The sequence below is a fragment of the Arabidopsis thaliana genome, chromosome 3 (genome assembly GCF_000001735.4).
Source record: "Arabidopsis thaliana chromosome 3, partial sequence".
NCBI classification, from domain to species: Eukaryota; Viridiplantae; Streptophyta; class Magnoliopsida; order Brassicales; family Brassicaceae; genus Arabidopsis; species Arabidopsis thaliana.
Genome location: NC_003074.8, coordinates 21,003,302 through 21,031,044, shown reverse-complemented (window position 1 = coordinate 21,031,044; position 27,743 = coordinate 21,003,302). Strand labels below are relative to the sequence as shown.

Below are 27,743 nucleotides of genomic sequence, written 5' to 3'. Positions count from 1 at the left end.
TAGTAAAAAATTTCTTCTAAGTTTTTGCTTTTGTAAAATATTTCTTTTTTATGTTAAGATAACTTTGTAAACAAAAATTGGAATACCTTGCCAGTTGCCACCCTTCACTACCCAATTTTTTTTGTTATCTAGAGCTATTAAAAATGTTATGAAACATACAATTGCAATCGTTCGGTTGCGGAAAAATAATGAAACCTTTTTTCAAATTTTTTTTTTTAAAATATTTCTACAAACACCTAAGTATATATCTATGTACATACGACGACAAAAAAAAATATGTATGTACATACATCTCCTCTCACTCTAAGCTTATTTTCGTATAAATTATAGTATAGTCATATTCTTTTAGGACAGAACCCACCGAAAGAAAGCTCCAAACCCAACAAAAAGGGAGGCGGCGGAGAAGCAAACAACAGCAACAAAAAAATGCAGCCAGAGGTTTCAGATCAAATATTTTATGCCTTCCTCACCGGAGGATTATGTGCCTCGTCTACTTCCACCACCGTGACGTCGTCGTCTGACCCTTTTGCCACGGTTTATGAAGACAAAGCTCTTGCTTCTCTGAGGAACCATAAAGAGGCTGAGCGAAAGAGAAGAGCAAGAATCAATTCCCATCTCAACAAGCTCCGCAAGTTACTCTCTTGTAACTCCAAGGTACACAAATCTTTTACTTTACTATCTCACTACTCTACTCTAAACTTATAATGAAACTTAGATAGAGACTTGAACCGGAAAATTATAAAAAGCATAGAAGATAAAAATGGAAGATTAAGCATGATGAAACTATTAATTCTTTTGGGTTATTTAAGATATGAAATTAACTTCTAAAGTTACATATTCTTCAGTACTCGTCTAAACATGCATATAATTTAATTAGGAAAAGATTTATGAAATGAGGATTAAAGTTTTGATGTTATCTCACCAGAATTTTGTGTTTTTAATTAAATCTTTATATCCAAATGACAATTTTTTTGTCTTAATCAGATTAATCTTGCTTGTGTGATATACGTTACTACAGTCTAGTGTCTAGCTAAGATTTTATTTATTGGTGAGAAAGGTGGAATATTGGAAGTATATCACTTATAGAAAATGAACCATTTTAAAACTAACATCAGTCAAATGTAATGTTTTCGAATAATAAAAAAGCTGCAAGTACTGGGAATATCTAGAAAATTGAGGAGATATAAAAAGCTTACAAGCCCCTTTTTTTCTCTGAAGCTGATAATCACTTTGTCGGGAAAGTTATCGAGCTTTTTTTTTTCTCATTTGAAAACAATTGAAACATGAAGACAAAATTTCTCGAATCAAGACAAATTCTAATGATCTGACCTTTTCTCTTTCCTTGTTTCCTTTATTTGTTTTAATTTTCTTTACACAGACAGACAAATCCACACTACTAGCAAAAGTGGTTCAACGAGTCAAAGAACTAAAACAACAAACCCTAGAAATCACCGACGAAACAATACCGTCGGAGACTGACGAAATCAGTGTACTCAACATTGAGGACTGTTCCAGAGGCGACGATCGACGGATAATCTTTAAGGTATCGTTTTGCTGCGAGGACCGGCCAGAGCTCTTGAAAGATCTCATGGAGACACTCAAATCTCTTCAGATGGAAACTCTCTTTGCCGACATGACAACAGTCGGTGGTCGAACAAGAAACGTTCTCGTTGTGGCCGCTGACAAAGAGCATCACGGCGTCCAGTCGGTGAATTTTCTACAGAACGCACTCAAGTCTTTACTCGAACGGTCAAGCAAGTCGGTGATGGTGGGACATGGTGGTGGTGGTGGGGAAGAAAGGTTAAAACGACGTCGTGCGCTGGATCACATCATAATGGTCTGATCTCGATATGACTTGAGCAATTATTTAGGGTTTAACTTTATTATATAATTAATTAACGTGAGTATAATTACCACAAATCTTTTGTTTTTTTTCTCAAAAAAAAAGAAGACTTTATATGGGTTTAGTTATAAGTTTGAGTAATGGGTGTAAACATGTGTTGTAACTTGTAAGTAGGAATTTGTGTGTTCTTTTCCGATTCTTTTAGAAGAAAATACAAAAAAAGAAAAGGAAACTATAATTTTGTACAAGTTAAATCAAATTTTAGGGGTACGTAAAGTATAGGGTGATGACGAAGATTATTAGATTGTGGGAATATTTGTACAGACAGAAGAATCTAACAAAGAGATGTGATTGGGTAAAGTACTTGCAGCGAAACAAGACTTTCAAAACAGTATATGTATTTTAGAACTTAAAAGCATCATGAAATGGTGTATATAAAGTGAACGTACGATGCAGGACAGTCAAGAGAAGCTGTTTGTAGAATCTTAATGAAAGAATATATGGAGAAGTGTTAGAGTTTCAAAGCTACCTCATGTTATCTTGTCCCCTAAAGAGTTCTGCCTTTTGTTCGTATCTTTCTGAATATTTTTGTACCTTCATTTGTTTTTATGTCTTCCTTGAAGAAATTTTTAACCAATGTTATATTTACTGTATTTATCTATATATGTTTGACCACCTTTTTTCCTTCGTATGAATCGATCATATTGTATATAATATATTAAGAAAAAATCAAATTTATTTAGTATACTAGACTTCTAGGTTTTTTGGAGCACATGGAAAAAGCAAGCACAGATTCACAACAGAGTAGGTATGACGAAACTGGAGAATCTTTTCGTCAAATGTGAAAACCTATTTCTGTTAATGTAAATAAATATACTATTTGTTATTAGTAAATGTGGAGGACGGATTAGTGCTTGAGAATGAGGTAATACTTTTACCGTATTTGCGAGAAGGTGTAACACAAGAAACAGTACCACAAGACAGAATGTTTTTTAAGATTAAAAACTATTTGCAGTTTCATAAAATTTGCAAAGCTAAAATATTATGAGTACTAAATTGTATCCCTAAACATTACTATTTGATTAGAAAAAAGAGTAAACAAACAATGAAGAGGCAGGGTAAAGGCGTGAAAAAATAGAAACGAGAAAAGGATAGAATTGATGGGGCCATTCTTCGATGAGACAAAAAGCATTTCTATTTTTCTCTACTCTATAATATGGATTGTGGGGATGAATTAATTTCTTAATATATAAAGTAGACTCATTGTGATGTATGGGTGAATTTCTTAACTTATGCATGTTTGATTAATTTATTTATCTCGATACCACAGTGCCTTCACTTTCCTGTGCTGACATCGGATGATTTTGAAGTTCCTTTTTCTTTTATTTTACATTTGAATACCCTTTAAGGATTATTATTTATGATTTAATTCTTTACTCTTTCACCAAGTAAGGCACGAATTCACATTCTTCAACTAGCTATAAATGGATTTATAGCTGTTGTATTTTAAATTGATAAATTCACATCGCTCCACTGTTTGGAGAGAAAATAGAAGATGTGGTCTAAGTAAAGCTTTGATTGGTGCTGAAACATGATAAATGGTCGAGAGATGGCTAAGGTTAGTATATATGAAAAATATGAGCAATTAACTACAGACTTTTATGTTATATAATTCTTGAATTGTTGTCATTATTGACCATTTAAGGGGTTGGACATTTTAAAACTTCTCCAAACTCTGACGTGAAATGTGTAGGCTTTTGCAGTTTGGGAGACTATACTAGAGAGTATAACATATTGAGCTTGAAGAAATAAAAAAGAGTAAAGCAAAAATATAAATCGAGAAAGTATGTCTAGTAAGCGTGATGGTGTAGATGGAGTTGGTGTCTCCTCGATACTCAACCTCTCGACCAAAAAGAAAACATAAATTTAGCTTTTCACAAAAACTGAATAATTAAAGTTCCATTTTGAAAATAAGCTATAGTAACAAAGTACAATTTGAATTTGTATATTCTTCTGGAATATGGATTTACAGCAGAGCAATCACTAACAACACACTAAAATGTTGACAAAAAGGAAGAGCAATCACTCTTTAATGTGAGCAGTAGTGTTAAGACTGTTAGCTAGGTTAGCTGCGTCTTGAGTTAAATGGGTTTAGCCCAATTTGATTTAGCTCGAGTAGTATCTAATAAGAAAAAACAGATAATGTTCTACATATATTTGTATAAATGACATTAGAAATAGAAATAATTTGACCTTTACTTATGACAGTGGAAGAAAGCGACAAGTCTTCGGCTGAAGGTCCAGTAACAAGGTGAAAGACGAAACGATATCCACTAGTAAGTATTGTATTGGGCCAGGCTAAGAACTGATTCACATTCAGAAACTGAGACCCAATAACAATTGTCTAAAACAAAAACAAAAAACTGACCCAACCATAGTTCCTCTTGGAAAATTTCCACATATAGTTAGGAATTCAGTGCGTATGCAATCATCTACTTATCCAAAAAAAAAATGTAGCTTTTATAATTTAGACTCTTTACGAATCTACAGACTTATAAAGAAGTGGAGGAGATGAGGGAATCAAGGAATAAGAATTCTTTGCTTTTCCTACTTTTCTCCCATTTCATTCATTGCTTTTGGATTTGTTTGCTACCCAATGTAAGAGCATCTCCATTGGAAGTATCTCAATGAGATACCCAACCAAAAAAATAATAATTAAAAAAAAAAGTATGAAAAAAGAGAGAAAAAGTAGGAGAGAAGGAGAGTTGAGTTTCTCTTCCGAGAAACTTTGAGTAATTATTCTCATCCAATTTGGACAAGTGTCATCATACTATTAGTTCAATTATTAAATAATAATTAATGTATCTATTTTAATTAAAATATTTTTTTTTTTTTTGAGAAACTTTCCTTGTTTTTACTGGCCAACAACATTAATATTTGTGTGCTTTATTCTCCTAAGTTTCCAACTTTCCACACCAATTTTAGTTTTTCATCTATGAAATCATTATTCACGGTTTTTGTCAAAAGATTTTATATTTGATTAAATAACAATATAAGGGTACAATTAGCAGTATGCTATAATCTCCCAAAATTTTGTATCTACAAACTACCAAAAGAAAATCAAATCTTTACTAATCACATGATTGAAATTATTTTTTATACCTTTATGAAAGAAAAATGGAAAATTCAATGCTTTGGTAGAAATTATTTAGATTTACAAAGAAGTACAAATTCACGTTTTCTATTGCGCAACAAATTGACGCTCTGGTCTCTGGAAGTGTTCGAACTTCGAATGTTGCGATCATTTTTTTTTGTTACGATCATTTTACCTATAGTCTTTTTATAATTCATGCGTTAAGAATATTGATATTAACATATGATGATTAGAGTGAGATATGTAGTTTTTCTTGTCGTCAAGGAATATTTGTTATAGTTTATAGAAGAAAAAAGGGAAGAATCTTTTGCAAGAATCTCTTAAAACATTATTCCGTTTTACTGTACAATATTATACAAATTGTATAACACAATAATTGGCAAAAACAGAAAAGAGAAAAAAAGGAATATGAATCGAAGATCCAATCATATAGTATAATAATTAATAAGTATTATTCGTCTGATTATGCTTCTGTAGTGGTATGCGAGGCAAAGACCAAAGAGTGAGTTTTCTTCACGATCAAGAAAATTCAATGTCGCTATTGATATTACATTTGGGGGACAAATGCCAACATCACATTTTTCAAAATTGACAATGTAATTTGTTATCAACATAATAACCTTGATAAGTAATAATATAGACTTTATTTAAAAGCTTGTGTAATCAATGAACTTAATTTGGCGGGGAAAAACATTCAATGATTGATCAAAGTCATAGTCGGAGAAGCAAGAGGAATATTATATCCAACATGCATGTGCTTCTAGCCCTCTTCTTTTCGTGTTTTCTCGGATCTTTTATTCTCCACACCAAATTATGTTTATTTTAAGTCAATTCAATGATAACTACGTTTGTTTAGTTAAATACTCATTAGTTGATATACTTCAAATTTCCAACCAAAGTTAAGTTTGCGTGAGGTCTACAGCTAGCACCGTTTACATTTATAAAACATATAGAAATACAAGTACAAATGTTTGAACATACAAACTTTCTTCAGAAAAGAAAAATGAACTTAAACTAATTAATTTTCTACAAGCAAATACATAGACACTGCATTTACGGGACAAGGTTATAAAGTACTATATGGTTTAATAATGGAAGAAATCATTGTGACCCTATATTTTATTACTAGTAAAACAAAACTACAGCTTATCTACTCTACTTTAGTATTATTTTAGTAATGATCAACTCAATCTAATAAAGATAAATCTAAATTATTACACAAAAATCATTCCATATACAAACAAAAAGATGTCAATCTATAATCTCTATGCATAATTTGACAAACATAAAGCCTATATATATGTAAGATTATCCTATGCATAATTTGACAAAAATAAAACGATAGAATGAGATGGATACTTAATCAATAAAGTAAGAGAAGAAGGGGCAAAACACAAATATATATCAAAGATCGTAAAAGTTAGTCAAAGTTTGGAGCCCAACAAACAAGCGAAGTTCCAATACTTGTGTTTTACACAAGCACACCTTGCCATGTTCTTCACATAACATATGCAATAACAAATTCCACACCAACTTCATATTTTACTAATATTTCATCATGTTCATGATATGGGTGAAAGGATTTAAGATTACAAAAACCATAAGAATATTAATAAAAATTTGGGAATGAAAGAAACTTTGGGTTATGTGTAGAATGAAGACAGGCTGGTTTGGTTAAGGTATGTTCCAAAACTTAGCAAAACCCCACTTCCATTATTATTCATCAACGAATGGGAAAAGAAAATTGAGGAATATGACTTTTTCTTAGCTACTAAACTTACACATTGATCCCATTTTAACAAAATTAAAATTATTTTGAAGAAAGAAAAACAAAAAAGAAACTTCTTTCTTTTGATTCTCTTTCTTTGATGCCCTTTTTTTTTCATGGTGCTAAGCATCTTTTACTTTTTTACCCTTCTCTCTCACTACCTTTATTCTTAGCGCCTTTGCTTTTGTTCCTTTTCTTTTACCTTTTCTTCTCATTGGAACTGAAAATTTTGCTTCTTTTTTTCTTCTTCTTCTTCCCATATCTATCTTCTCTTTCACTCTTACTGATTTAGGTCTCGGTTAATCTTCTTTGATCTCGCATTCCCATTTGTTAGAAAGTCGAATTGCTTTACCTTTTCTCTGTTTTCTTCTTCTGGGTTTTGCGTCTCCTCTCTTTTCCCGGGAGAAATTTCGTTTCTTTCCCGGGAAGTTTGTCCATAGTGGAAATTGAATCTAAATTCGACATTGTGTTGTTGTGTGAAACCATAAAGTTTCTCTCTTTACGCTCAATTTGATCTCCATTGATGGGGCTGTGTCATGGGAAACCTATCGAACAACAATCGAAGAATCTCCCAATCTCCAATGAAATCGAAGAGACACCTAAGAATTCATCTCAGAAGGCGAAATCTTCAGGCTTTCCGTTTTATAGTCCAAGCCCTTTACCTAGTCTCTTCAAAACCTCACCTGCTGTGTCATCCTCCAGCGTGAGCTCCACGCCACTTCGTATCTTTAAGCGACCTTTCCCACCTCCATCACCAGCTAAGCATATACGAGCTCTCCTCGCGCGTCGTCACGGTTCTGTTAAGCCCAATGAAGCTTCGATCCCTGAAGGTAGTGAATGTGAGGTTGGCTTGGACAAGAAATTTGGTTTCTCTAAGCAGTTTGCTTCACACTACGAGATTGACGGTGAGGTGGGTCGAGGGCATTTTGGTTATACTTGCTCTGCTAAGGGGAAAAAAGGTAGCTTGAAAGGTCAAGATGTGGCTGTCAAAGTTATTCCCAAATCCAAGGTTCGTAATGACTGTCAATCTCTCTATGATCTGTTGATTCCTTTGAAGCTATTATGATATGTGATCATGCCTTAGGTTCCACTTGTCATTTGCCATGTGTAGTTCATAGGCTTAGGCTTAGGCTTAGCTGGAACTTTGACTCGTGCATTTTGTTTAGGAACTTTGTTTGATACATTTTTTTCCTGGAGTGTTGTCAGAAACAATTTGCTTGGTTGGTGTTTGAATTATGTCAAGTTAAGCTGTGTGGTATCAGCTCATTAGCTAGTCTCATGGTTTACATTGTTCGTATTGGTAAGATCTGTGAGCTACTGAGAAGCTTTATCAACCATCATTGGATAGTAGATTGCTAGATGATTAAGTTGTCTGCATTTATCCACTATAGAAGTCTTATTCTGTCAATTGTTATCTGTTGGTTGGATTTTGAACGTATGAGACTGAGTACGTTGTCAGAATAGAGTTTCTTGAGTGATGTTGATAAACCAATTGTCTCTTCTTGATTTAACCGTTTGTCTTTTCTAATATCGTGGATGCTATTTTCGGTAGATGACTACGGCAATTGCAATTGAGGATGTTAGAAGAGAAGTGAAGATATTGCGGGCTTTAACTGGTCACAAGAACCTAGTCCAGTTCTATGACGCCTTCGAAGATGATGAAAATGTTTACATTGTCATGGAGTAAGTAAAAGTTGCTTCATAGATTTCTCATTTCCATGCTTTCGCAGAATCATCTTTCAATTAACTGATTGAGATCAAAGTAGTTAATAAGTTTCTTTTTCTGTTGTGATCAGGTTATGCCAAGGCGGTGAACTCTTGGACAAAATACTTCAAAGGTAACTCCTACATCATACATGATTCTGTCTTATCTTTGTTGTATCGTGCTTTGACTGGTTGAGTTTTCTTTGTTTTGACTAACCAGGGGAGGCAAATACTCAGAAGTAGATGCTAAAAAAGTAATGATTCAGATTCTTAGTGTAGTAGCCTACTGTCATCTTCAAGGCGTGGTTCACCGTGACCTCAAACCTGAGGTTAATAGATCCTTAACCATTTTGTTTTGGTTTCCAGCTCGTTCTCTCATTCTTAACAAATCTTTCTCTCTGTTTCTTTTTTATTTCACTTACAGAATTTTCTCTTCACCACAAAGGATGAGTCTTCCCCTTTGAAAGCCATTGATTTTGGTCTCTCCGACTATGTCAGGCCAGGTAAGAAGTTTTTAAGGATTCTCCTGTTAAAGCTTATCGCAATGGTATATGGAAAATTGACTGTTTCTACACTTTCTGCAGATGAGAGGTTGAATGACATTGTAGGAAGTGCTTATTACGTGGCCCCTGAAGTTTTACACCGTACATATGGAACTGAGGCAGATATGTGGAGTATTGGAGTGATTGCTTATATACTACTCTGTGGTAGCCGGCCCTTTTGGGCCCGTTCTGAATCTGGAATCTTTAGAGCTGTTCTTAAAGCAGAACCCAATTTCGAAGAAGCTCCTTGGCCATCTCTTTCACCTGACGCTGTAGATTTTGTGAAACGTTTGTTAAATAAAGATTACCGTAAGAGACTAACTGCTGCACAGGCTTTATGTAAGTCTTTATAACCAACTTGATGCTTCTATTGCAGTAATATTTATCATACTGTTCTGCTTTTAAACATATATGTGAACAATAATTTGTCTTCTGTTTCAGGCCATCCGTGGCTGGTTGGCTCACATGAATTAAAGATACCATCTGATATGATCATTTACAAGCTCGTAAAAGTATACATAATGTCGTCTTCTTTGAGAAAATCGGCTTTAGCGGTGAGTTGGATTCTTCAGTAGTTACCATTGATAGTCAGGTCAAATAGATGAAAAGTCAATAACTGTTATTTTCATGGTTACAGGCTCTTGCCAAAACTTTAACAGTACCGCAGCTGACTTATTTGCAAGAGCAGTTTAATCTGTTAGGACCAAGCAAAAACGGATATATCTCGATGCAGAATTATAAAACAGTGAGTTACTATTTTATTCGCTTTTCTTTTCTTCATACTTGTATCTTTCTGGTTTCTTACGGTGTGATTAAAAATTGCAGGCAATCTTGAAGAGCTCCACAGAAGCTACAAAGGATTCACGAGTCTTGGATTTTGTACACATGGTAAGGCAATGAGGACATAAGTGATATATTCACTATGTTTGGTCATTGGTGGGTGAAGATAGTAATAAAAATTTATTTTGGGTTGCAGATTAGTTGTCTTCAGTATAAGAAACTAGACTTTGAAGAGTTTTGCGCTTCAGCTTTAAGTGTATATCAGCTAGAAGCAATGGAGACTTGGGAGCAACATGCACGCCGTGCATATGAGTTGTATGAGAAGGATGGGAACAGAGTCATCATGATCGAAGAACTTGCCACGGTATAAAACTTCTCTTCGAGATGTGATATCACCGATGTCTTTGGTTGGCGCTTGATGCGTTTGTGCATATGTGTTGTTTTGTTGTTGACAGGAACTCGGACTAGGTCCATCGGTGCCTGTTCATGTTGTTCTTCAAGATTGGATAAGACATTCTGATGGGAAGCTAAGTTTCTTGGGTTTTGTCAGACTCTTACACGGCGTCTCCTCTCGTACATTGCAGAAAGCGTAGAAGAGAATTAGATTAAAGATTTGAAAAAAGAAACAAAAGAGAGCAAAATTTGTGAACATAATTGTTTTGAAAAAGATTTGAACAAGTTATTTTACAAACTAAGAATCTTATTTTTTGAACAAAATAAACTTTACCAGATGAACCGAATTGTTCCGATTTCACTTCGGTTCGGTTTAATTAAACCGGTTTGCTTAGGCGTTGTGCGGCAAACTTTACGTGTCGAGCTCGAGTGTGTCTTTGGATGGCAGCCAAAGTTCTCAAGCCGAGAAGCATTATCTGAATCTGAGCTATCTCTGGATCAGCTTGGGATCCGCCACGTCACTTCTGACAGCCGCCGGAGATGAACCTCACGTGACCGTTCTTCAGATCGGATCTTCTGTGTGTAACCGTCGAGGAGGACTCTTCTTCTTCTTCTTCTTCTTCTTCTTCTTCTTCCTCGCTCACATTGTTCAGTCTTGAAACACTCTAATGGCGACAATGAGCAAAGCTCAAAGGACCAAACCCACTTCTGGATCTCAGCGTCTTGTTCTGTTCTGTATAGTTGTGTTCTCATTCCTCCTCCTCTTCTCTTCGGTGATCTCCACCGGCAAATTGGGATTGCCTTATCAACAAACCCTAATCGACTATTTCGTGTGGTCTCCTCGTGGTAAGAGACAGCATTCGTTGTCGGAGAAGTACTTGTATTGGGGAAACAGAATCGATTGTCCTGGCAAAAACTGCGAGACCTGTGCTGGCTTGGGTCACCAAGAATCTAGCCTCAGGTGTGCACTTGAAGAAGCCATGTTTCTTAACAGGTAACTGAATTTCCTCTCTGAGCTTTGTACAAGACAAAATGGAACCTTTCGCTATGAAATTGGCAAATTGACATGATCAGTTTCATAACAATGTTCTTGTTGCAGGACCTTTGTAATGCCTTCTGGAATGTGCATAAATCCAATACATAATAAGAAAGGTATACTCAATCGATCTGATAACAAAACTACAGAGGAAGGGTGAGTTCTGTTATCCGCTTGACTTGTTTGCAACCTTGGGGGGAATGTTTAGTGTCAATCTCTTAACACAAGGGTTGCTTTTGGATGTCTTAGTTGGCTTGGGAGCTCTTGTGCAATGGACTCATTGTATGACATTGACCTCATATCTGAGAAGATACCGGTGATATTAGATGACTCTAAGACATGGCATATTGTTCTATCCACAAGTATGAAGTTGGGAGAAAGAGGGATTGCACATGTTAGTGGAGTCACTCGGCATAGGCTTAAAGAGAGTCACTACTCAAATCTCTTGATCATTAACCGAACCGCAAGTCCTCTTGCATGGTAATCACTTCTTTTATTCTTTTCGTTGGGTTTCTTAGGCACAATTGAATCTTTGAGATCAGATCATGATCAAGCTGATGAAATTCTGTGTAACTTAACTTAATTATAATCCGTTTTAACTCATTTGTGATTGTTGGCAATATTGATGTAGGTTCGTTGAGTGCAAAGATAGAAGCAATCGTAGCGCTGTCATGCTTCCTTATTCATTTCTCCCTAATATGGCAGCTGCAAAATTGAGAAACGCCGCAGAAAAGGTATCATGGAAAATGCTTCCTTCAACCAATATACATATCCTGCAAGATATTGATATTGATGGCTTTTTGTGAAAAATCTCTTGCAAAATAAGCTTAGTGACCAATTGATGTTTACTCTGCATCTTGAGTGAAGCCTTTAAGCTTGAATACGTTTTGGTGTGGTTATAGATAAAAGCACAACTTGGTGATTATGATGCCATCCACGTTCGTCGTGGGGACAAACTGAAAACCAGAAAAGACAGATTTGGAGTTGAAAGGATTCAGTTTCCTCATCTAGACAGAGATACGCGCCCTGAGTTTATCCTTCGCAGGATAGAGAAGCGGATCCCAAGAGGAAGGACTCTTTTTATTGGTTCTAATGAGAGGAAGCCTGGTTTTTTCTCTCCTCTCGCGGTCAGGTAAGTTAATCTTGATCAGGTCCTCGGAAAGTCTTAGTCGAATCAGTTTTAGATGTTTCGGTTACATATTTAGGTGTGCAAGCTTATACATATACATAGACTTGTTGTGAAATGTTTTCGGATTTGCTTATACTGCAGGTACAAACTGGCTTACTCATCGAACTTTAGCGAGATTCTGGATCCTATAATCGAGAATAATTACCAGTTATTCATGATGGAGAGACTGGTAATGATGGGAGCCAAAACATACTTCAAAACATTCAAAGAGTACGAAACAGATCTCACCTTAACTGATGATCCTAAGAAGAATAAGAACTGGGAAATACCAGTATACACCATGGATGAAAGAAGAGAAGAAGCAAGCTAAAGTTTGTGCGTCTTTACAAGGTCTCATAATTTAGTCTTATGATTTCCCACGTTCTTGTAGTCAAATGCTAAATCAGTGTATGTAAAAACAAGAACAGAGTTGCAGAGTTTAGAGGTTTTTCATTGGCTTTCCAGAGGGCTCTTGTGTAAATGGGTTTTGTAAGAACAGATGTAGTAAAATCTGTGTTTTTTGAAGTTTTTGAAGTTTCAAATATGTAAGCTTCTGAGCGTTTCCCTTAACTCGCAAATCTGTACTACATAACCTACACAATTTTTCCTAAACTAAGAACATAAAGAGAGAAGTTTGGTCAGATCTTTGGCCGGATCATACATGGTGTGATCATGTTGGCTCCAAAAGTCGGTCCAATAGCAGCAGAAGAAAACATCAGCTGGAATTAACAATGTTTCTGCCTCTTCCCATTCAGAGTAAAACCTTTTTTAAGTTAGTGGGACTGTGCTTCGAGAAGGATGTTTGTGGCGGCGTTGACATCATTCCTGGCGTGCACAAGCGCCTGTCTCGCTGCGTTTCTGTCGAATCCCATTGATACCAATGTAGTTATGGCTTCCTCAGATGGCTCCACACTTGAGGGCAACGGAGCTGGCTGAGATCTCTGTAAACGAAGAAACGTTTTAGATGACACTAAGAGTTTGGCAAAAAGGCAAACCGGATGTTACTGAGAAAATAAAAGGATGACTCACCTCTGCTCGACGCCCTGTGTTAGGTGATATAGTCCCAACGATGTTCCTGCTTGGTGCTGGAGGAGGAGAGTTACCGAAAGAGGGAAAAGAAAGCCGCGAGAAGAACGAAGCCACAAACTCAGGGAACTGTGATGTGGTCAGACAAATTTAGTGTTACTCTAGTGACATTGAAAACTAAGGAGCCAACAAGTTGACAGAGAGATAAATAATGATGTGGATAACCTTTGCCTTGCGGATGCCAAGGATGTTCAAACGATACAAGGAACCCGCAATTATGCCGCAAATTCCAGGAAAGATGGATCTTTTCCAAGAAGATAGTAGAAGCTGCAAAAAAAAAAGAAAAAAAAGAAGATTATCAATACTAAGAATTCACTACTCGAACAACAATGATCATACAAACACCTATGGTTTTAATTACCTGCACTCCTGCGAGATATATGAATGACTTATCAGAGAAGTTGACACCAAATACGCGAAACCTCGTTGAAACAGGAATGTCCAAGTAGAAGGGTATAAACGAAGCAAATATCAGGCCGTATGGTCCAGAGGTTAGTAAGTTTGCTGTGGTATCTGAGAAACAAACAAACAACATATAGTTGCAATAAATATATACAATAAAGACCAATGAACTGAAACACATAATCGAATTCATGACCAGGACAATATCTTGTAAGAGATCTTCATGAATATTAGAACAAAAAGAAAGATAGGAGGGATACTGAAACCAATTAAGACCATCGCAGTAATGTAATCATAACTCATCAGCTCCCACATCATAATCAGAGAACCACAATCCTTCCTTTTGCATTTTTTTCCATAGTTTTTGTAGGAGTGGTAATGAAGCAAATTTAAGTGAACCAACAACCACCACGCAAATCCTACTTATAAGCCAAATCAAAGGCTTTAAAGAGGTTGTCTTGAAATAGAATGATGGATACCTTTAAGCAGTGATAACAAAATGACCTCGAGTAATAGAGATACAGTCCCTGAGAACAAGATAAAAACCTGCAGCAGGAACAACACCCTTTGATTTAACTTTTGTAAGTAAAAGAAAATAGTGAAATTTAAATATAAAAAACGAAAAAAAGAATCATCACCAGTAAACCTTTCTAGAAACCAGTTTTCCAAGTGAACAAGAAAAACATAAAACACATGAGAATATATCTAAGAAGCAAAGAGAGTCGAGCTACAAGCATCAGTTACCGAGTACTTATTTGAGCCAATCTGTCTCTCAAAAACTCGGAAGTAGTATAGCAAATACAATCCGAACATCAATTCTGGTGTGGAGGAGAAGGCAAAAGTGGACATGATTAACTTCCATATCCGAAATTTCTCAAAAATGTCCTGCAGCGTGTTTGGAAGAAGATTAAATAGAGAAATAGTATTATGAGATATCAGATTTACATAACAAGTAGAAATAACTTAGAATCATAAACTAGGATGCTAGAATCAAACATCTTTCAGGTAACAGAAACAGATAATTACATGCAAGCCATCGAACTACTTAACACTCGACAAGTGAGTCTAAACCCTCCTTATCAAATCATGTAATATTCAGCATCACACGACTGACTAAAATCGAAGTTGAAGCTCATAAATGATGATAATTAGCGAAACGAGAATCATTCCGAGTGCCAACAACGTTTGTTCAAAACAGTAAGGCAACAGCACACTAAGTACTGCATATTGTTCTAATAGATCAAAATCGAACAAATTCTAGGTTCATACAGCAATTTCCAAAGTAAATCCCCAGAAATCTACACCAAATGCGAAATACCTGGTAAGACAAACCGAGCTTAGAAGAACGACCTTGGATCCCGAAGAAGACAGTGAAAAGAGCGCTCGTAATAACGAAGGCTTTCGTTACCGGAGCATTATCTGCAAAGTCAACAATTCATCACTCAGAAATCGACATTTAAATCAGGAGCAGAGAAGAAACTGATCAAGCGTTAGAGAGGAAGACGATACGTACGGAAACCGGAGGGACCGCCGTTCATCTTCGTTGGGTGAACAGAGGACGGCGACGAAACAACCGGTGAGCAGATTTCGTGACGAATCAATCTGGATTTGGAGATCGATGCAACAACAACCAACCTTTTTATCTTCTTCTTTCTGATGAGAAGGAAGTTTCCAAGAATTTTTTGCTTCGAAATCAAACATCAATTACGAAATAGTACTGTATAAAAAATCATTACATCTTTAATTTTTTTGTGCAACATAAAACATATCATTATTGTTGCAATAGGCAAGAGAGAATAGTCCAGAAGATTTCTTATAGCACAAATTAATTGCGTTTTGTAGTAAGTAATGAGAGAAATAATTAATCTTTATTTACGGTGGAGAATAGATGGGCCTATATTTTCCTACTGTTATTTTTTTCCCTATCTTCGTCTCCATCTAAATCGTGCACAAAATTGACCTAACTCATTAATTATTTTATATGACCAGTGAGCTGCAGATGTGTGACAGAATCGGGTGTAATAGAAATTGGAACTTTGAAACATGTACAGCTTTTAAATTCAACAGACTGTACGTAAAAAAATAAACGGTTTTGATTGAAACGGGAGAGATGTATTATTTGTTCATGAAGGAACAAAAGAAAGATGAAAGAAGACATTTATTAGTTTTATGCAAAGAAATTCAAAAGACAACACAGCCTTGCAAAAAAAGCAATACAAACATACTTGTCCAGAAAGAAGAAGCTTGAGGAGACAAAGCTAGTCAGAATTTGGAACCTTCCGACGCTCCCCACATTCCCTGATGATAACCTCTTCTCCAAATGTCAGGGCCTTGCAAATCCCATCTTGGGTTAAAGATAGCGGTACTGATGAGTCTGATGAGCTAGATTGCAACAAACGAAAAACCCTGAAGAAGTCCTTGCTGCGTGATGAGATGTCGCCGACAAATAGCATCAAATTTAATGGTCCATCTTCCTTCACAACACAAGAATATAAGTCTATCATATACACCTCAAGTCTCGCATCTCTATCTCCTGAAAACATATATGAGAACATATCAAGATACAAGACATACAAGTTTAAAGGAGAATGAGAGTTTAATTGAAAGGGTAAGGAATTCACCTGCGGATAGGTGACGGACAGGAATACCATTAAACTCACCATTTGATTTTGTCAAATCGGTATAAGGTGTAGTTGAGACATCACCACGATAACCATTATCCATAAGGACACGTTTTATGTTACTGAAAACATCATGAGGACCAAGACCATCAGGGATAGGGCAAACCTCGACGTCCCATAAGACGAATGTTTTCCCACCTGTACAAAACGGAAAACGCATACTAAGTTTACTTTACTAAACTGAAAACTCGAATAATACAATTGATTGCTTTACTAAAAACAGATCAGTAAGCTGAACTGGAACAGATCTACATGGGATTTTTTCAATTGCAGAATTCATCCGTTTCAAATCCCACAAAAGGGCAGAGGTAAAAGCATCAAATCTAGATATAGACAGTTATGGAAAGAGGCAAAACAACAAACAGATCTCTAACGCTTCAAGAGAGATCTTACCAGCAAAGCCAGACCTACTATGGACGGCGAAGTTAGACTTATACATGGTTTTGACGGATTGATCGAGAGGGGTGGTTACAAAGCTATTGGTTTTATATAAAAAAAAAAAACGTATTAATTTGTTGAACGAATTATATAACCAGGGCAGATAACCAAAAAGGCAAAAGATATTGATTGTGAAATAAGAAGAACTAACCTGCGGGAAAAGTATAGGAGGATATATTAGGGTTTTATTGGAACCATATGCAAGTATGCAACATGTAGGGGTTATGATGGATCCTGAAAAAGTGTTTCGTTTCGGATGTTCATAATGAATAGAAAGTTTACTTATGTAGGATAAAAAAACAAAAAGACGTAAACACAAATTGTGACAGCTTTGAAAATACTCATATCACTACCGTTTTTAGAATTTGAATGTCGAATCTCAAGGTTACTAATTGATGGACCACCTTCTTTACTTATGGGCTTTATGGCCCATTTCAAAAAAAAAAGAAGAGATTGAGAAGATCCTCGCCGCTCTTTAGTAGAACCTTTGACCACCCTCATCCTTTAAGACACATTTTGAATTTATCTTGCTTAGCTTAATAAGTTTAACACTTTAGAGTCCACGAATTCTATTTCATTCGACAACAATTCTACGTCTCTCTCTTCAGGTCGGAATCAAAAACCAAACTAGGGTGGTCTCAAAACATGGTTACTGCACTTAATTCTTACACACATTGAGGTAACTGAAATAAAGGGATTTAGCAAGAGTAGTAGAGTACAAAAAGAAGATGCTAAAAGATTGCTTAGAAGGAGACAAGAGTATGCGAACAATTTACCAAAGAGGTTCAAAGACCTAACCCTACTGTTCGTCCATCTCTCCTCCTTAACCCTGCTGTGTACTGCTTCTCTAGATCCATCTGCAACTCTTTCTGCTTCTCGGCCTCGACTTCGCCCAGGTTTTGCTCTTGGTTTACTACCTTCGCTTTCACACCCTACAATGATGCACCAACGCAACCTCAGACTCTGAAAATGTGTTAGTATTACTTTATACACAACCAACTCTATGCAAAATTCTAAGTGAGAGTTTGCAAAATTTTGGAATCATGCCCTACATTATGATGGTCACAGAGGTAGGAAAACAATCAATAGAAGCAAAACATGTACGTAGAGAAGGAAGGATGAGATTTACCATAAGTTTGTTGAACTTTTCTTGCCGTTCAGGGTCACCAATTAGCGCACTCGCATTATCCCAACGATGAGCAGACTGTTTCAGAGGATTATAAGCAAAAGAAGAATCACTAAAAAACTCTGAGTTTAAGGTTTATATTACATATCCACGAACAGTTGAATTACCTCTTCTGAAGCCGTGCTTTTCTTTTTTCCCCACAATAACTTCTTCTTTTGATCTGTTGTCAGGTAACCCGTTCCAACAAGGTTTTTATTCACTGGATTCATCGAAGCAAAACAACAGTTAAGGTAAGAACTAGGTAAAAGGCAGACATGAGTAGGCTTTTCTGTAAGCATTTACAATAGAACCAATATTATCTAGATAAAGCATGACTTTCAATTAACTATCTTCAGATGGCAAGATCATAAGTATACAAAAACAAGGACAAGTCAATTTAGAATAGCATCAAAACAGTATTACCTAATTCAGCAGCCTGCATAGCTGCAACTTTTGCAGCATCAACATCACCGGGGGAAGGCTTTAAGATTGATGTCTGTTTCTCTTCTGCTGCAGCATCTATAACTTAGAGCAAGGATCTACATAACACAGAAAGAAAACATTTGTAAAGAACAGAACAAAAGTCTTACCATTAGTATTGCCAGTAGTAAACTTGTCTGATATGAAACCCTTCAGTTTCTTAGAATGAGTATCTCGATCCTCTGTAGCCAAACATTTCCCATCAGAACGGTCTCTTGAAGATTTGACATGAACCTCCTTCTCCTTGCTAATCTCAGGGTCCTCATGTTCCTTTCTTTCAACACGGGAATGACGGTCACCAAAACCCCAGCGAGAACCTCTTTTCTCATTATCCTCCACTCTTGAGTCTGAGTGTCTCCTACCAGATGACAAATCTTCACCTTTCTCGTTACTTTTGACTCTATGTCCAGAGTTGCTATACTTATCATGGGAACTTCTGTCTGAGTCATTTCTTAACCTGCTATATTCAGTCTCCACTCTTCTACGGTCAGAATGTCTGCCACCTCTTGAATCACGGCTAGTAGAACGCGCATCCCTCCCATGTCTGTTATACTCATCACGCTTATATCCGTAATTATCATCCCTAGAGTACCTATCATGTCTATGTGAATCAACACCTCCTCTACCATAACGACTGCGATCAGATTCCCATCTATCCTCTTTCCTCACATGAACTGGTTCAGAATCTTTCCTAGAATGCTTTGGATTAGGGCTCTGATTACGTTCAGGACTTCCTACAAAACAAGAACCAACAGTTCTAATTTAAGCTATGGCTACAACTAAAAGAGGAGATGCTATATAACCAACAGGTCTTAAGACCCATCACTTAAAATGCTATAACCAATCAACTAAGCTAATGTTACAGTCTATATAATAATTAAGCTAATGAAAATTTCGAGATATGAGACTAACCATCAGATGAAGATGAGCCATCGTCAGCTAAAGCTCGACGGCGATATTTTCTGCTAGTCCCGTCATTGGAAGGCTTTCGAAAAGCGGTAGTGGTATCACCACCATCATCATGCGGAGGAGAATTCAGTTCGGTGTCCATGGAGCTTGATACCTGAAAAAAAATGAAATCAACACAAACTGTTTTATAATCGTATCAATTGAGCAACATAGATATGAAGGGAACCAGAATTGAAATGATGTTTGCTCACCGATCACTGGTGGAGTTTTGAGACACGAAGATAACTTTCCAGCAAAATTGCAAGATTAGAAGATCGAATCGATAATCGAGAAAATTCGTGTGTTGATCAAGGATTCCGACACATTTGACAATCTTCGATTTATTGTCAGTGTAGTTTATCTCTGTCCCTATCTCTATCCTGGGGAAATAAAGTTAGGGTTCCAAGGAAGATATTTTTCTCAGATTTGGGGAAGCAGTGAGACTTAATGGACCTAGAAAGCCCATTTAGTTGTATAATGGGCTGACTTCTCGAGACTAAAGTATGTGACACGATTTTGATGATCGAATCATAATTTTTTTTATTTTTTTTATAGGATTAAAAGTCGTAGTGAAAAAATATTCAAACTACGGTCTTCAATTTTAGGAGAAATCTCATCTCATAATCACCAAAACAATTTTAGGAAAAAATATATTGAAGTGCAATTGATATTGTGGACTGATAATAACAGTTACAGATATCAAAACGAACATGAATTTTAACATCAAAGTTGGACCCAGAATTTTGACTCTTTCATAGGTTTTTGATACTCGACATGCTTGCATTGGCCCAACATGATACCTCTTTTTTTTTTTTTTGGTTAAAACATGATAATGCTTTCATCGATAAATTGTCACATCTTCATAACGCATTTGTCCGTCTACCATTGGCGTCTCTCCTATCTAATTGCCAAAGAAATCTGAGAAAACTATAAAATGTGATTTGAATTTTTTGGTGGACCATATTCTTTTATAATAAAATTGAAATTTAAGGAGTTATGCGAATTTTCTTATTTATAAAAAGAACTTAATATAACTCTCAAGACGTATAGAAGAATATATACAGGTTCGACGTAGAACTTACTTGACATGGGTTTTCTTTTTGGCTATTTTTCCAATGATAAAGATATGTAAGAATGAGCCCGTATCAACAGCTCTAGATTTTCCATTCGTCACAATCATCGCGTATATATTAATATACGATATTATGATTTTTGATAATATACAAGTACGATGTTACTTCTTAAAAAATCAACTTTGTTCTAAAAGTTTCTGCAACTGTCTAATTATTTCTAGAAATATTTGCATTTCTACGTACGTTGAATGTGGACATTAGTTTCTAGTAACATTTTGTCTTGATATACACGAATTACATGGCAAAAAAGAAGTTAAAAAATAAAACCTCTTTTTTCTACAAGGAAGAAAAAGTCGTTTGAATCCGTTTACTTTGAAGTCAACCCACGTGCTTACTGATCATCCTGATTCTAACACGTATAATATTTGTTTATTTTATTGCAACTTTTATTTACACTTAAATTTGTCTTATCTTTTTTTTTTTTCTTACAAAAATATAAGAAAGTACCAGCTATACGAGAAGAATGAAAAGGATTCGAGTTTGAGTCTCCTGCAACTAAAATGATGCATCTCAAACTTCAGAAAGATTAGTCCAATACAGCAGAAATTCTTGAGTGATATATCAAAAAGTTGGTCTTTACCAAAATAAAAATATGAAAAAGTTAAAGTTGGTCCAATGTATTTAGAAGCATCTGAAAATATATGTTTTTTTAAAAAAATCTTAAAATCAATATTTTTGAAATAAGAATAATTATTTTAAATTGTATAGGTTATGTAATTAGAAGCATCTCAAAATATCTACTTTCATAAAATCAATATTTTTTGAAATAAAATAATAATTTCAAAATTTAAAGTTGAAACATGTAATATAATGGTAAGAGAAAATATATGGGGGATAAGATTTGTTTTGGTAATACTCTGAAAAAATAATTATTCGACAAAGAGACAAAAGTGAAAATTGATGAATTGGTCAGGAGAAGTGGAAAGAGCGAGGGTCTACGTCTACGTATACACGTGACTTGACTTTTGAAGATCTTCTTCGATCAAAAGATGCTTTTAATCGTTGATTATCATATCTTCTTGTAAGCCGACTAATTAGCTTTTTGATAACACTTTTTTTCTCATGTCGTAAAAATAAAATTGGTATTTTGACTTTTTAAAACATTAAATCATATGATCAACGCTTTGTTTTCTCTTATCATTTATAAATCCGCCGTAAATCAGACGTTAATTAAGCATTAATCACTAATATTTGGAGATCAAAGACCCTACATTTTAATGAAGACTTGTTTTTTGCATTTTTTTTTTATTAGGAGAGTGATAGTGAGACCACACTGCTGCTTTCTTCCCACTTGCACACGTGGACCCCTCACCTCCCATTCGTTTCTTAATCCTTACCATAATTAATATTCGCTTTATTTTATTTTTAATTATTGTACTCGACACTAATGTATGTTGATAAATATATTTATGGGTTCTACTGTGTTTTTTTGCCATAGTTAAACGTCAAAAAGTTTAAAACGTCTAATAATAATAATAATCAATACCTCTTATTAGTGTTGTATAGCATTATTATCAGTAAATAGAAAAAAAACATAGACATTTTTTTTGTGTCTTTTAGAAAACATAGACATGAATTCCATTTCAGTTAGTAATTTTCAAGTAATAGTTTTACTTTGGTCACGTGAAAGTGAAATCAATTCATAAACACAAGTTACACAACCTTTTTTTTTTTCATCTAACATCAATTATATTAGTTATCGGAAAGACACTCTCCGCTAGAGAGAGCCATTCAAGAACCGATGTGTTTGCATGGGAGAAAAAGCTATTACGAGTCCGAACTTTCTTAGCTAAACAATCTGCTCGAGTATTAGAACTACGAAGAAGAAATCTAATACGAAAAGAAGGAAAAAACAAACTAAGGAGCGATAGGATGCCAATTCCGCTGCGAATGTCGGCCAATCTTCTTGATTGTCAATGATAAAAATCAGATCTGAACAGTCGGAAGCAAAAGCGCCAGAAGTATCGTCAATATAGATCATGTATTCCATTGTCTATAGCAAGGAATCAAATTCCGCATGAAACAATAATAAACTTCGTCGAGTACTCTTGAGGGAACAAGGACCTAACCATGTCCTATAAACACATAAAAATATCGTACTACATAACTTGTATCTGTAAAACTAATGTAAGGAAAATGTCTTTTATGTCACCTATTCTCTAATGTAAGGAAAATGTCTTTTATGTCACCTATTCTCGAATCTGTTTGAATAGTAAAGACCAAACTAACTAACATGCAGGAAATAGAAACACAACGTCGGTAACTTTACAATTTGAAGTGAATGTATCTTAAAATCACTTACCAGTTCAAATTTTGATGTTAAAAAAAAAAACGAATTGACATGTTATACTTCAGTGACCGGTTGAGTGACGTCACCTCGTAAGGGTTATGGTGATGTCATGTAAGACGTCGTAATTTGGATGAGAGTTGCATTCACGTGGAGGAGCTTCAACGATAGCTCCATGAGATGAGAGAGCAGCCGCCGGCTCGCCTTGATCACCACTTAACCTATCTCTATTCTTCCCTTTCCCCACCACGCGACTGTTCCCGCGAGTGAGATTTACGCTCTAATCTTCAAAAGTTAGATATTTCGAATCATCCCACCTATCGGAAGACATGTGAGCTACACGCGCCGTCATTCAATACGTTTGTTCCCTTTTATCCGCAACCTCTCCTTCCCATTAATTTCCTCTCACCTTCCAAACATATGAAAAAGTAAAACATTATATATATAATCGTCGAAGCTAGAGATTTGGTTAAGAAAATAAATCAAAACACACATATAAACATCTGAATTCTCTTACAGGAACCGAACATGGAGTCATCATCGTCGACTTTTCTCACCACGACAAGCTTAGACAAGAAAAAACCATCTCCGGTTTCAAGAAAATCACCAAAGCAAAAGAAGAAGACGACTTCGACGAATAAACCCATCAAAGTTCGTTACATCTCAAACCCCATGAGAGTTCAAACTTGTGCTTCTAAGTTCAGAGAGCTCGTTCAAGAACTCACAGGCCAAGACGCCGTCGATCTTCAACCGGAGCCCATCTATTCCCCTTCCTCCGACGACCACAACCTTTCTCCACCGGCGGAGAATCTTGCGCCACGTGTTCTTCATCAGGAGCCGTTCGGTGAGAGAGACAGTGATTGTTATGAGCCGTTGAATGCGGAAGACATGTTTTTACCTGATCAGATGTCGGCAGGTTTTTCTGGGTTTTTCTCTAATGGGTTTTACAATGTCAATGACTTTGGAAGCATCGATTCTATGTGATAATCTTTCAGAGTTTTTATTAGGGGTTTCATCTAGTAGATATATATCATTATGATATCGATACATAAATTTAACCCCCAAATTGATACATGGATATGTTAATTACTATAGGGTTTGGGATGCGAATTAGTATATGAGTAAGTTGTTTTGTAAACAGTTTTTTTTTCTTAAATTTGTTTGTTTGTTTTTTCTTACATCAAAACTTCGGTAATGTATGAACATATTTTCTATTTAATCAAGAAACATGTGATAATCTAAAGTTAGCGATTAATAAGCCTTCAAGTTCATATTGAGTATTTTCATATACCCAATGTACCCGTTACTGCTGTTTGATTTAGACCAAAAAATCCCCATAGTACTAAAAACAAATTGATATTAGAATGTTGACAACATATAGAACTTGAAAACATGTTTTAACAAAAAAAAAAAAAAAAACTTGATTAGATATGAAACAAAAAAAAAGTGTCAGGTTATCGAGTTCTCATCGTAATTCCACTTTGGTATAAAGTTATAGCTGTTTCTGTTGAGATTTAACCTTAAAGTTCGACTTACCTTTTAATCTCACTCAGGACCATCATTAAAATTAACAACTTTGCAAATGAATACAAAACGGAAGACAGCCAGAGACTTAATTAGTCCGGATCCTCAGAATAAAAATCTTATTCGCTAAAAACAATGTTAAAACTATACAAAACTGGCCGAGTACAATTCTTACACTCACATTCGTTGTCAAAATGGTTTTACGTTGTCAAGATTGCTTTCTCACAAATAACATATTCTTTGATAAAAGCTATCTAGTTACCGGTGCAAAAGGGTTTCTTGCTTAAGGTAAGAAAGAAAGAAAAACCTAAAACAGAGTATTCTTCTTATAAAAGTAATCTGATATTCGGATTTCGGATTGCAAAATTGTTAGTTGCAGTGTTGATTGAAAAATTGTTGTGGGAAAGTCCGTACAAATAACACTTATAGCCACAAAAGTTTGTTTCCATAAACTCCAACAACCAACAACAGCATTCATCTCATCTAAACCAGCAAACATTGATTTTGCTTTTCTTTGCGAGACATTAGAGATTCTTTTTAGTGTAGAGAATCTTGGTTACTTTGGCTTCTAAAGTCTCCAAATTGAACAATGTATTTATTTGGGGGTTATCATGTATTGAGTATTAACCAATATTGTTTCATCTCCTTAGGATGATTCACAAAACTCTATTCATCAGTTTTATAAAGCTTATCACACAAAAGCCGTCCAAAAATACACAAATTACACTTTTTTCTTCCCTCTACCAGAGTTTTCTTCTGGTCCAAGTAAACTGAGTTTAGGATTGTAAAATTGTTTGTTGCAGTGTTGATAGAGAAATTGTTGAGGGCAAGTCCTGAGATTGGAGAAGATATTTCTTTGATAAAATCCAATGACCAAGAATCAGCCAACAAGAGACTCTCTGATGAGGTTTTCTTTAAACATTTCCATCTGAACTTACTTTTTCCTTTCATTCTTCTTTCTTTTTGTCTTTCACACCGATCATAAGCTCGGATCTGTTCAATCTTCTTAAGCAAGCGCATGTAAGCTCTTACGAAGCCTTCATGACGAGCAAGCTGATTCCAGTAGTTGGAGACATTGTAGAAGACAAGCATGGGATCAAATCTGAAATAGCTAAAAGCCTGAAATGATAAGTGAGGAGATTAAATTCATTGTCAGTTTGTGTGGTCGTACAATATTTGATGATAGTTGATTACTCTGTATTTCCCTGCTCTGATTTTTCCATAGGTTCAAATATAAAATAATAATTTGACTTTGCTTTTAATCCAAACAAACGGAAACAGATACGACTTCTCTATAGGTTTTGTCACTGAGAATGTTGACGTCTACAGGGTTGGATTCATCATGCTAAGTCTTTTGACATGAAAGCATCAATACTATCAAGAACCGGGTAATGGTGACAGTTATAACCTGATTATGCTGCGTGATTATGTTGAAAAGTGTTTAAGGCGAGGACTGTTAACTAAACTGATAGACCCATCGATGTTAAACAGTGCGGATGACGACATTTCTGATCATTCAAAACTGCAAATGAAAACATTGGTTGATCTTGTTTTGAGATGTGTTAGATTCAGAATAGGAGAAACCAAGCTTCATATGATAGGTGTTGCAAAAGAACTCAAGCAGATAGAAAACCAGACCTGAATGCTATTGTAGCTTCAGTCTGAAACATTAACTTCTAGTACCTGCAGATTTTTCACTAAGAGATTTACTTATCAAATCTCACAATACTTTAATAACTGTTTGAGAATCCGAATTAATTTCTGTATTCACATTTTATCCCTTATCAACAAGTTTGAAAGTTCAACACTTCAACTATAAATTTGGCGGGTTGAGCCAAGCCTGTGCAGTAGTGCAACGCATAGGCGACTCTTGAAAGCCCAGATAGCAAGCTATCTTAGTGGGCTTTCTCCCTCAAAAAATAGAGTTAATATCGTGTGGGCCGATGGCCCACATATCAGATATTAAACTGATAAGAACAGATACTACACTTGATCTTAGCCAAAAGGCCGAGAAAGGTATGAAGTGAACGTTTGGCTCAGCTTCCTTTATATATTACAAAGCTTATGACCAACGCTCTCTAACTTGTCGATGTGGGACGTTAAGAAAATAGGCTTTAGTCTTCTATTACTCATAATTTCTTCTTTAATCAACAAAACAATAAGAGAAATTATCTCTGTGCGTTATTTGGCATTGATCACAGAACTATGTAAACCCAGAAGAAGAGAGACGGAAACTTAAGAAAAAATCCTCAAAGCAAAGACGGAGGGACTTTTTCTGCTCTGATTCCATTGAGTTCACTATGCTTGAATTCGGGCACTTTCCTAGAACAGTCTGAGCTGTTCTTATGTTTTATTTTGAAACCTGGTGGGAATTTTCTGTTTTCAGTGCAGTTCCAAGATTTAGGTTGTGTTCTTTCTTCCTCCAATGAGATTCACCATCTCTTTTGCAGAGTACTGAGTGTTTCCATCGATTTGTGCTCAGATTCTGTTTATTATATATCCCTTTATTGGTCTCAATTTGACATTATAGATTCAAATCCCAACATAACAACATGTCAGAAGAAGAAAGTTAGTATGTTGAGGACAAAAACAACTAAGAAACACATGAAAATTTCCAGGAGAAAGGTATCTTGTTGTTAATAGACTTAGTTTGTTTCATTTGATGGTTCCCTAAACATTTGGCTTCCAATGAGTCACATAGTCTACACTTCCCTAAGAAGCTCATATCTTGCATTTGTTACCACTGCACTTATTTGCTCAGCTTCCTGCTTCACATTCCTGCCATGTGCAGAAATTGGTGGCAGGGATATGTGTTCAACTTTCTCTGCTACACTAATTGAGTGATGATGGAGGATTGTATGAAACAGAAGAAGCTCCGTAAGGGAAGCTAACTCCTGATAACTTCTGCTCTGATAAGAAACAAACAAAAAAAGTATAGAGTGCTACGCAGAGAACAAATGAGTGAAGGATTTGAATTAGTTGCCTCGTTATATATTAAGCTCTTCTAAGACATCCCCAGAGACATCATCAGGACAAAACTCATCAGGTGTAAAGTTGCAGAGTATTCTTTTGATCAACAGTAGACTTATCGATGGACATACCTATGAATCAATCAAGAAAAAAGTTTCTGTGATCAAGAAAGTTTAATCAAGAACTTAAAGCGTGATAAAGATAACAAAATCTTACTAACGAGAGGCATTGACTGGGAGCA

The 27,743-nt window shown here is 35.6% G+C and overlaps 7 protein-coding genes, 2 long non-coding RNA genes and 3 other non-coding genes across 25 annotated transcripts; 5 read left to right on the top strand and 7 right to left on the bottom strand.

The window, feature by feature from the left end:
• Nucleotides 1-290: 290 nt before the first annotated feature.
• Nucleotides 291-2,143, top strand: AT3G56770 (basic helix-loop-helix (bHLH) DNA-binding superfamily protein; the record flags this gene model as incomplete). Of its 2 annotated transcripts, none has more annotated exons than NM_115536.2 (2): nt 291-654; nt 1,379-2,143. In NM_115536.2, 2 exons carry the CDS (start codon nt 427-429, stop codon nt 1,841-1,843), a joined length of 693 nt encoding a protein of 230 aa, NP_191236.1. In that variant the 3' UTR covers nt 1,844-2,143. The 2 variants fall into 2 exon arrangements, with proteins under 2 accessions (NP_191236.1, NP_001154681.1); NM_001161209.2 differs by lacking the exon at nt 1,379-2,143 and adding an exon at nt 720-917 and having other exon boundaries at nt 427-632.
• Nucleotides 2,144-3,692: 1,549 nt separating this feature from the next.
• On the bottom strand, nt 3,693-3,927 carry AT3G08725. Its single transcript, NR_141477.1, has one exon. It is a non-coding gene; the product is annotated as an other RNA (long non-coding RNA).
• Nucleotides 3,928-5,535: 1,608 nt separating this feature from the next.
• Nucleotides 5,536-5,776, top strand: AT3G08715. Its single transcript, NR_141476.1, has one exon. It is a non-coding gene; the product is annotated as an other RNA (long non-coding RNA).
• Nucleotides 5,777-6,913: 1,137 nt separating this feature from the next.
• AT3G56760 (Protein kinase superfamily protein) lies at nt 6,914-10,544 on the top strand. Its single transcript, NM_115535.3, has 11 exons — nt 6,914-7,774; nt 8,318-8,448; nt 8,562-8,603; nt 8,690-8,798; nt 8,894-8,972; nt 9,054-9,350; nt 9,453-9,565; nt 9,649-9,756; nt 9,837-9,899; nt 9,988-10,155; nt 10,247-10,544. The coding sequence occupies exons 1-11, from the start codon at nt 7,289-7,291 to the stop codon at nt 10,382-10,384; spliced, it is 1,734 nt and encodes a 577-aa protein (NP_191235.1). The 5' UTR covers nt 6,914-7,288; the 3' UTR covers nt 10,385-10,544.
• Nucleotides 10,545-10,591: 47 nt separating this feature from the next.
• AT3G56750 (plant/protein) lies at nt 10,592-12,956 on the top strand. The gene is made up of 6 exons (NM_115534.3): nt 10,592-11,178; nt 11,284-11,376; nt 11,470-11,700; nt 11,852-11,954; nt 12,123-12,352; nt 12,491-12,956. Exons 1-6 carry the CDS (start codon nt 10,853-10,855, stop codon nt 12,717-12,719), a joined length of 1,212 nt encoding a protein of 403 aa, NP_191234.1. The 5' UTR covers nt 10,592-10,852; the 3' UTR covers nt 12,720-12,956.
• Nucleotides 10,611-10,808, bottom strand: AT3G08705. Its single transcript, NR_141475.1, has one exon.
• AT3G56740 (Ubiquitin-associated (UBA) protein) lies at nt 12,888-15,674 on the bottom strand. Its single transcript, NM_115533.3, has 8 exons — nt 15,390-15,674; nt 15,195-15,295; nt 14,621-14,761; nt 14,356-14,422; nt 13,836-13,987; nt 13,640-13,741; nt 13,418-13,543; nt 12,888-13,329 (listed from the first exon to the last, which is right to left on the bottom strand). The coding sequence occupies exons 1-8, from the start codon at nt 15,412-15,414 to the stop codon at nt 13,162-13,164; spliced, it is 882 nt and encodes a 293-aa protein (NP_191233.1). The 5' UTR covers nt 15,415-15,674; the 3' UTR covers nt 12,888-13,161.
• Nucleotides 15,378-15,572, bottom strand: U2.6. Its single transcript, NR_141474.1, has one exon. It is a non-coding gene; the product is annotated as an other RNA (small nuclear RNA).
• Nucleotides 15,675-15,887: 213 nt separating the features above from the next.
• On the bottom strand, nt 15,888-17,342 carry AT3G56730 (Putative endonuclease or glycosyl hydrolase). Of its 6 annotated transcripts, none has more exons than NM_001339812.1 (4): nt 17,147-17,331; nt 16,951-17,033; nt 16,537-16,695; nt 15,964-16,409 (listed from the first exon to the last, which is right to left on the bottom strand). In NM_001339812.1, the coding sequence occupies exons 2-4, from the start codon at nt 16,994-16,996 to the stop codon at nt 16,135-16,137; spliced, it is 480 nt and encodes a 159-aa protein (NP_001325516.1). In that variant the 5' UTR covers nt 16,997-17,033; nt 17,147-17,331; the 3' UTR covers nt 15,964-16,134. The 6 variants fall into 6 exon arrangements, with proteins under 6 accessions (NP_191232.2, NP_001325518.1, NP_001325516.1 ...); NM_001339811.1 differs by having other exon boundaries at nt 15,967-16,409; nt 16,498-16,695; nt 17,147-17,342; NM_115532.4 differs by lacking the exon at nt 17,147-17,331 and having other exon boundaries at nt 15,888-16,409; nt 16,498-16,695; nt 16,810-16,971.
• Nucleotides 17,343-17,455: 113 nt separating this feature from the next.
• On the bottom strand, nt 17,456-20,413 carry AT3G56720 (pre-mRNA-splicing factor). 7 transcript variants are annotated; one of them, NM_001203178.2, is made up of 7 exons: nt 19,801-20,037; nt 19,553-19,703; nt 18,751-19,374; nt 18,584-18,667; nt 18,289-18,380; nt 18,125-18,199; nt 17,456-17,958 (listed from the first exon to the last, which is right to left on the bottom strand). In NM_001203178.2, the coding sequence occupies exons 2-7, from the start codon at nt 19,689-19,691 to the stop codon at nt 17,623-17,625; spliced, it is 1,350 nt and encodes a 449-aa protein (NP_001190107.1). In that variant the 5' UTR covers nt 19,692-19,703; nt 19,801-20,037; the 3' UTR covers nt 17,456-17,622. The 7 variants fall into 7 exon arrangements, with proteins under 7 accessions (NP_001190107.1, NP_001326863.1, NP_001326864.1 ...); NM_115531.4 differs by having other exon boundaries at nt 17,523-17,927; nt 19,801-20,413; NM_001203177.2 differs by having other exon boundaries at nt 17,534-17,927; nt 18,584-18,670; nt 19,801-20,034.
• A 2,563-nt stretch (nt 20,414-22,976) lies between these two features.
• SIB1 (sigma factor binding protein 1) lies at nt 22,977-24,407 on the top strand. 2 transcript variants are annotated; one of them, NM_001339806.1, is made up of 2 exons: nt 22,977-23,436; nt 23,528-24,295. In NM_001339806.1, the coding sequence occupies exon 2, from the start codon at nt 23,537-23,539 to the stop codon at nt 23,990-23,992; it is 456 nt and encodes a 151-aa protein (NP_001325423.1). In that variant the 5' UTR covers nt 22,977-23,436; nt 23,528-23,536; the 3' UTR covers nt 23,993-24,295. The 2 variants fall into 2 exon arrangements, with proteins under 2 accessions (NP_001325423.1, NP_191230.1); NM_115530.2 differs by having other exon boundaries at nt 22,981-24,407.
• A 1,828-nt stretch (nt 24,408-26,235) lies between these two features.
• U2.6 lies at nt 26,236-26,786 on the bottom strand. Its single transcript, NR_141694.1, has one exon. It is a non-coding gene; the product is annotated as a U2.6; snRNA (small nuclear RNA).
• Between the last annotated feature and the right edge of the window lie 957 nt (nt 26,787-27,743).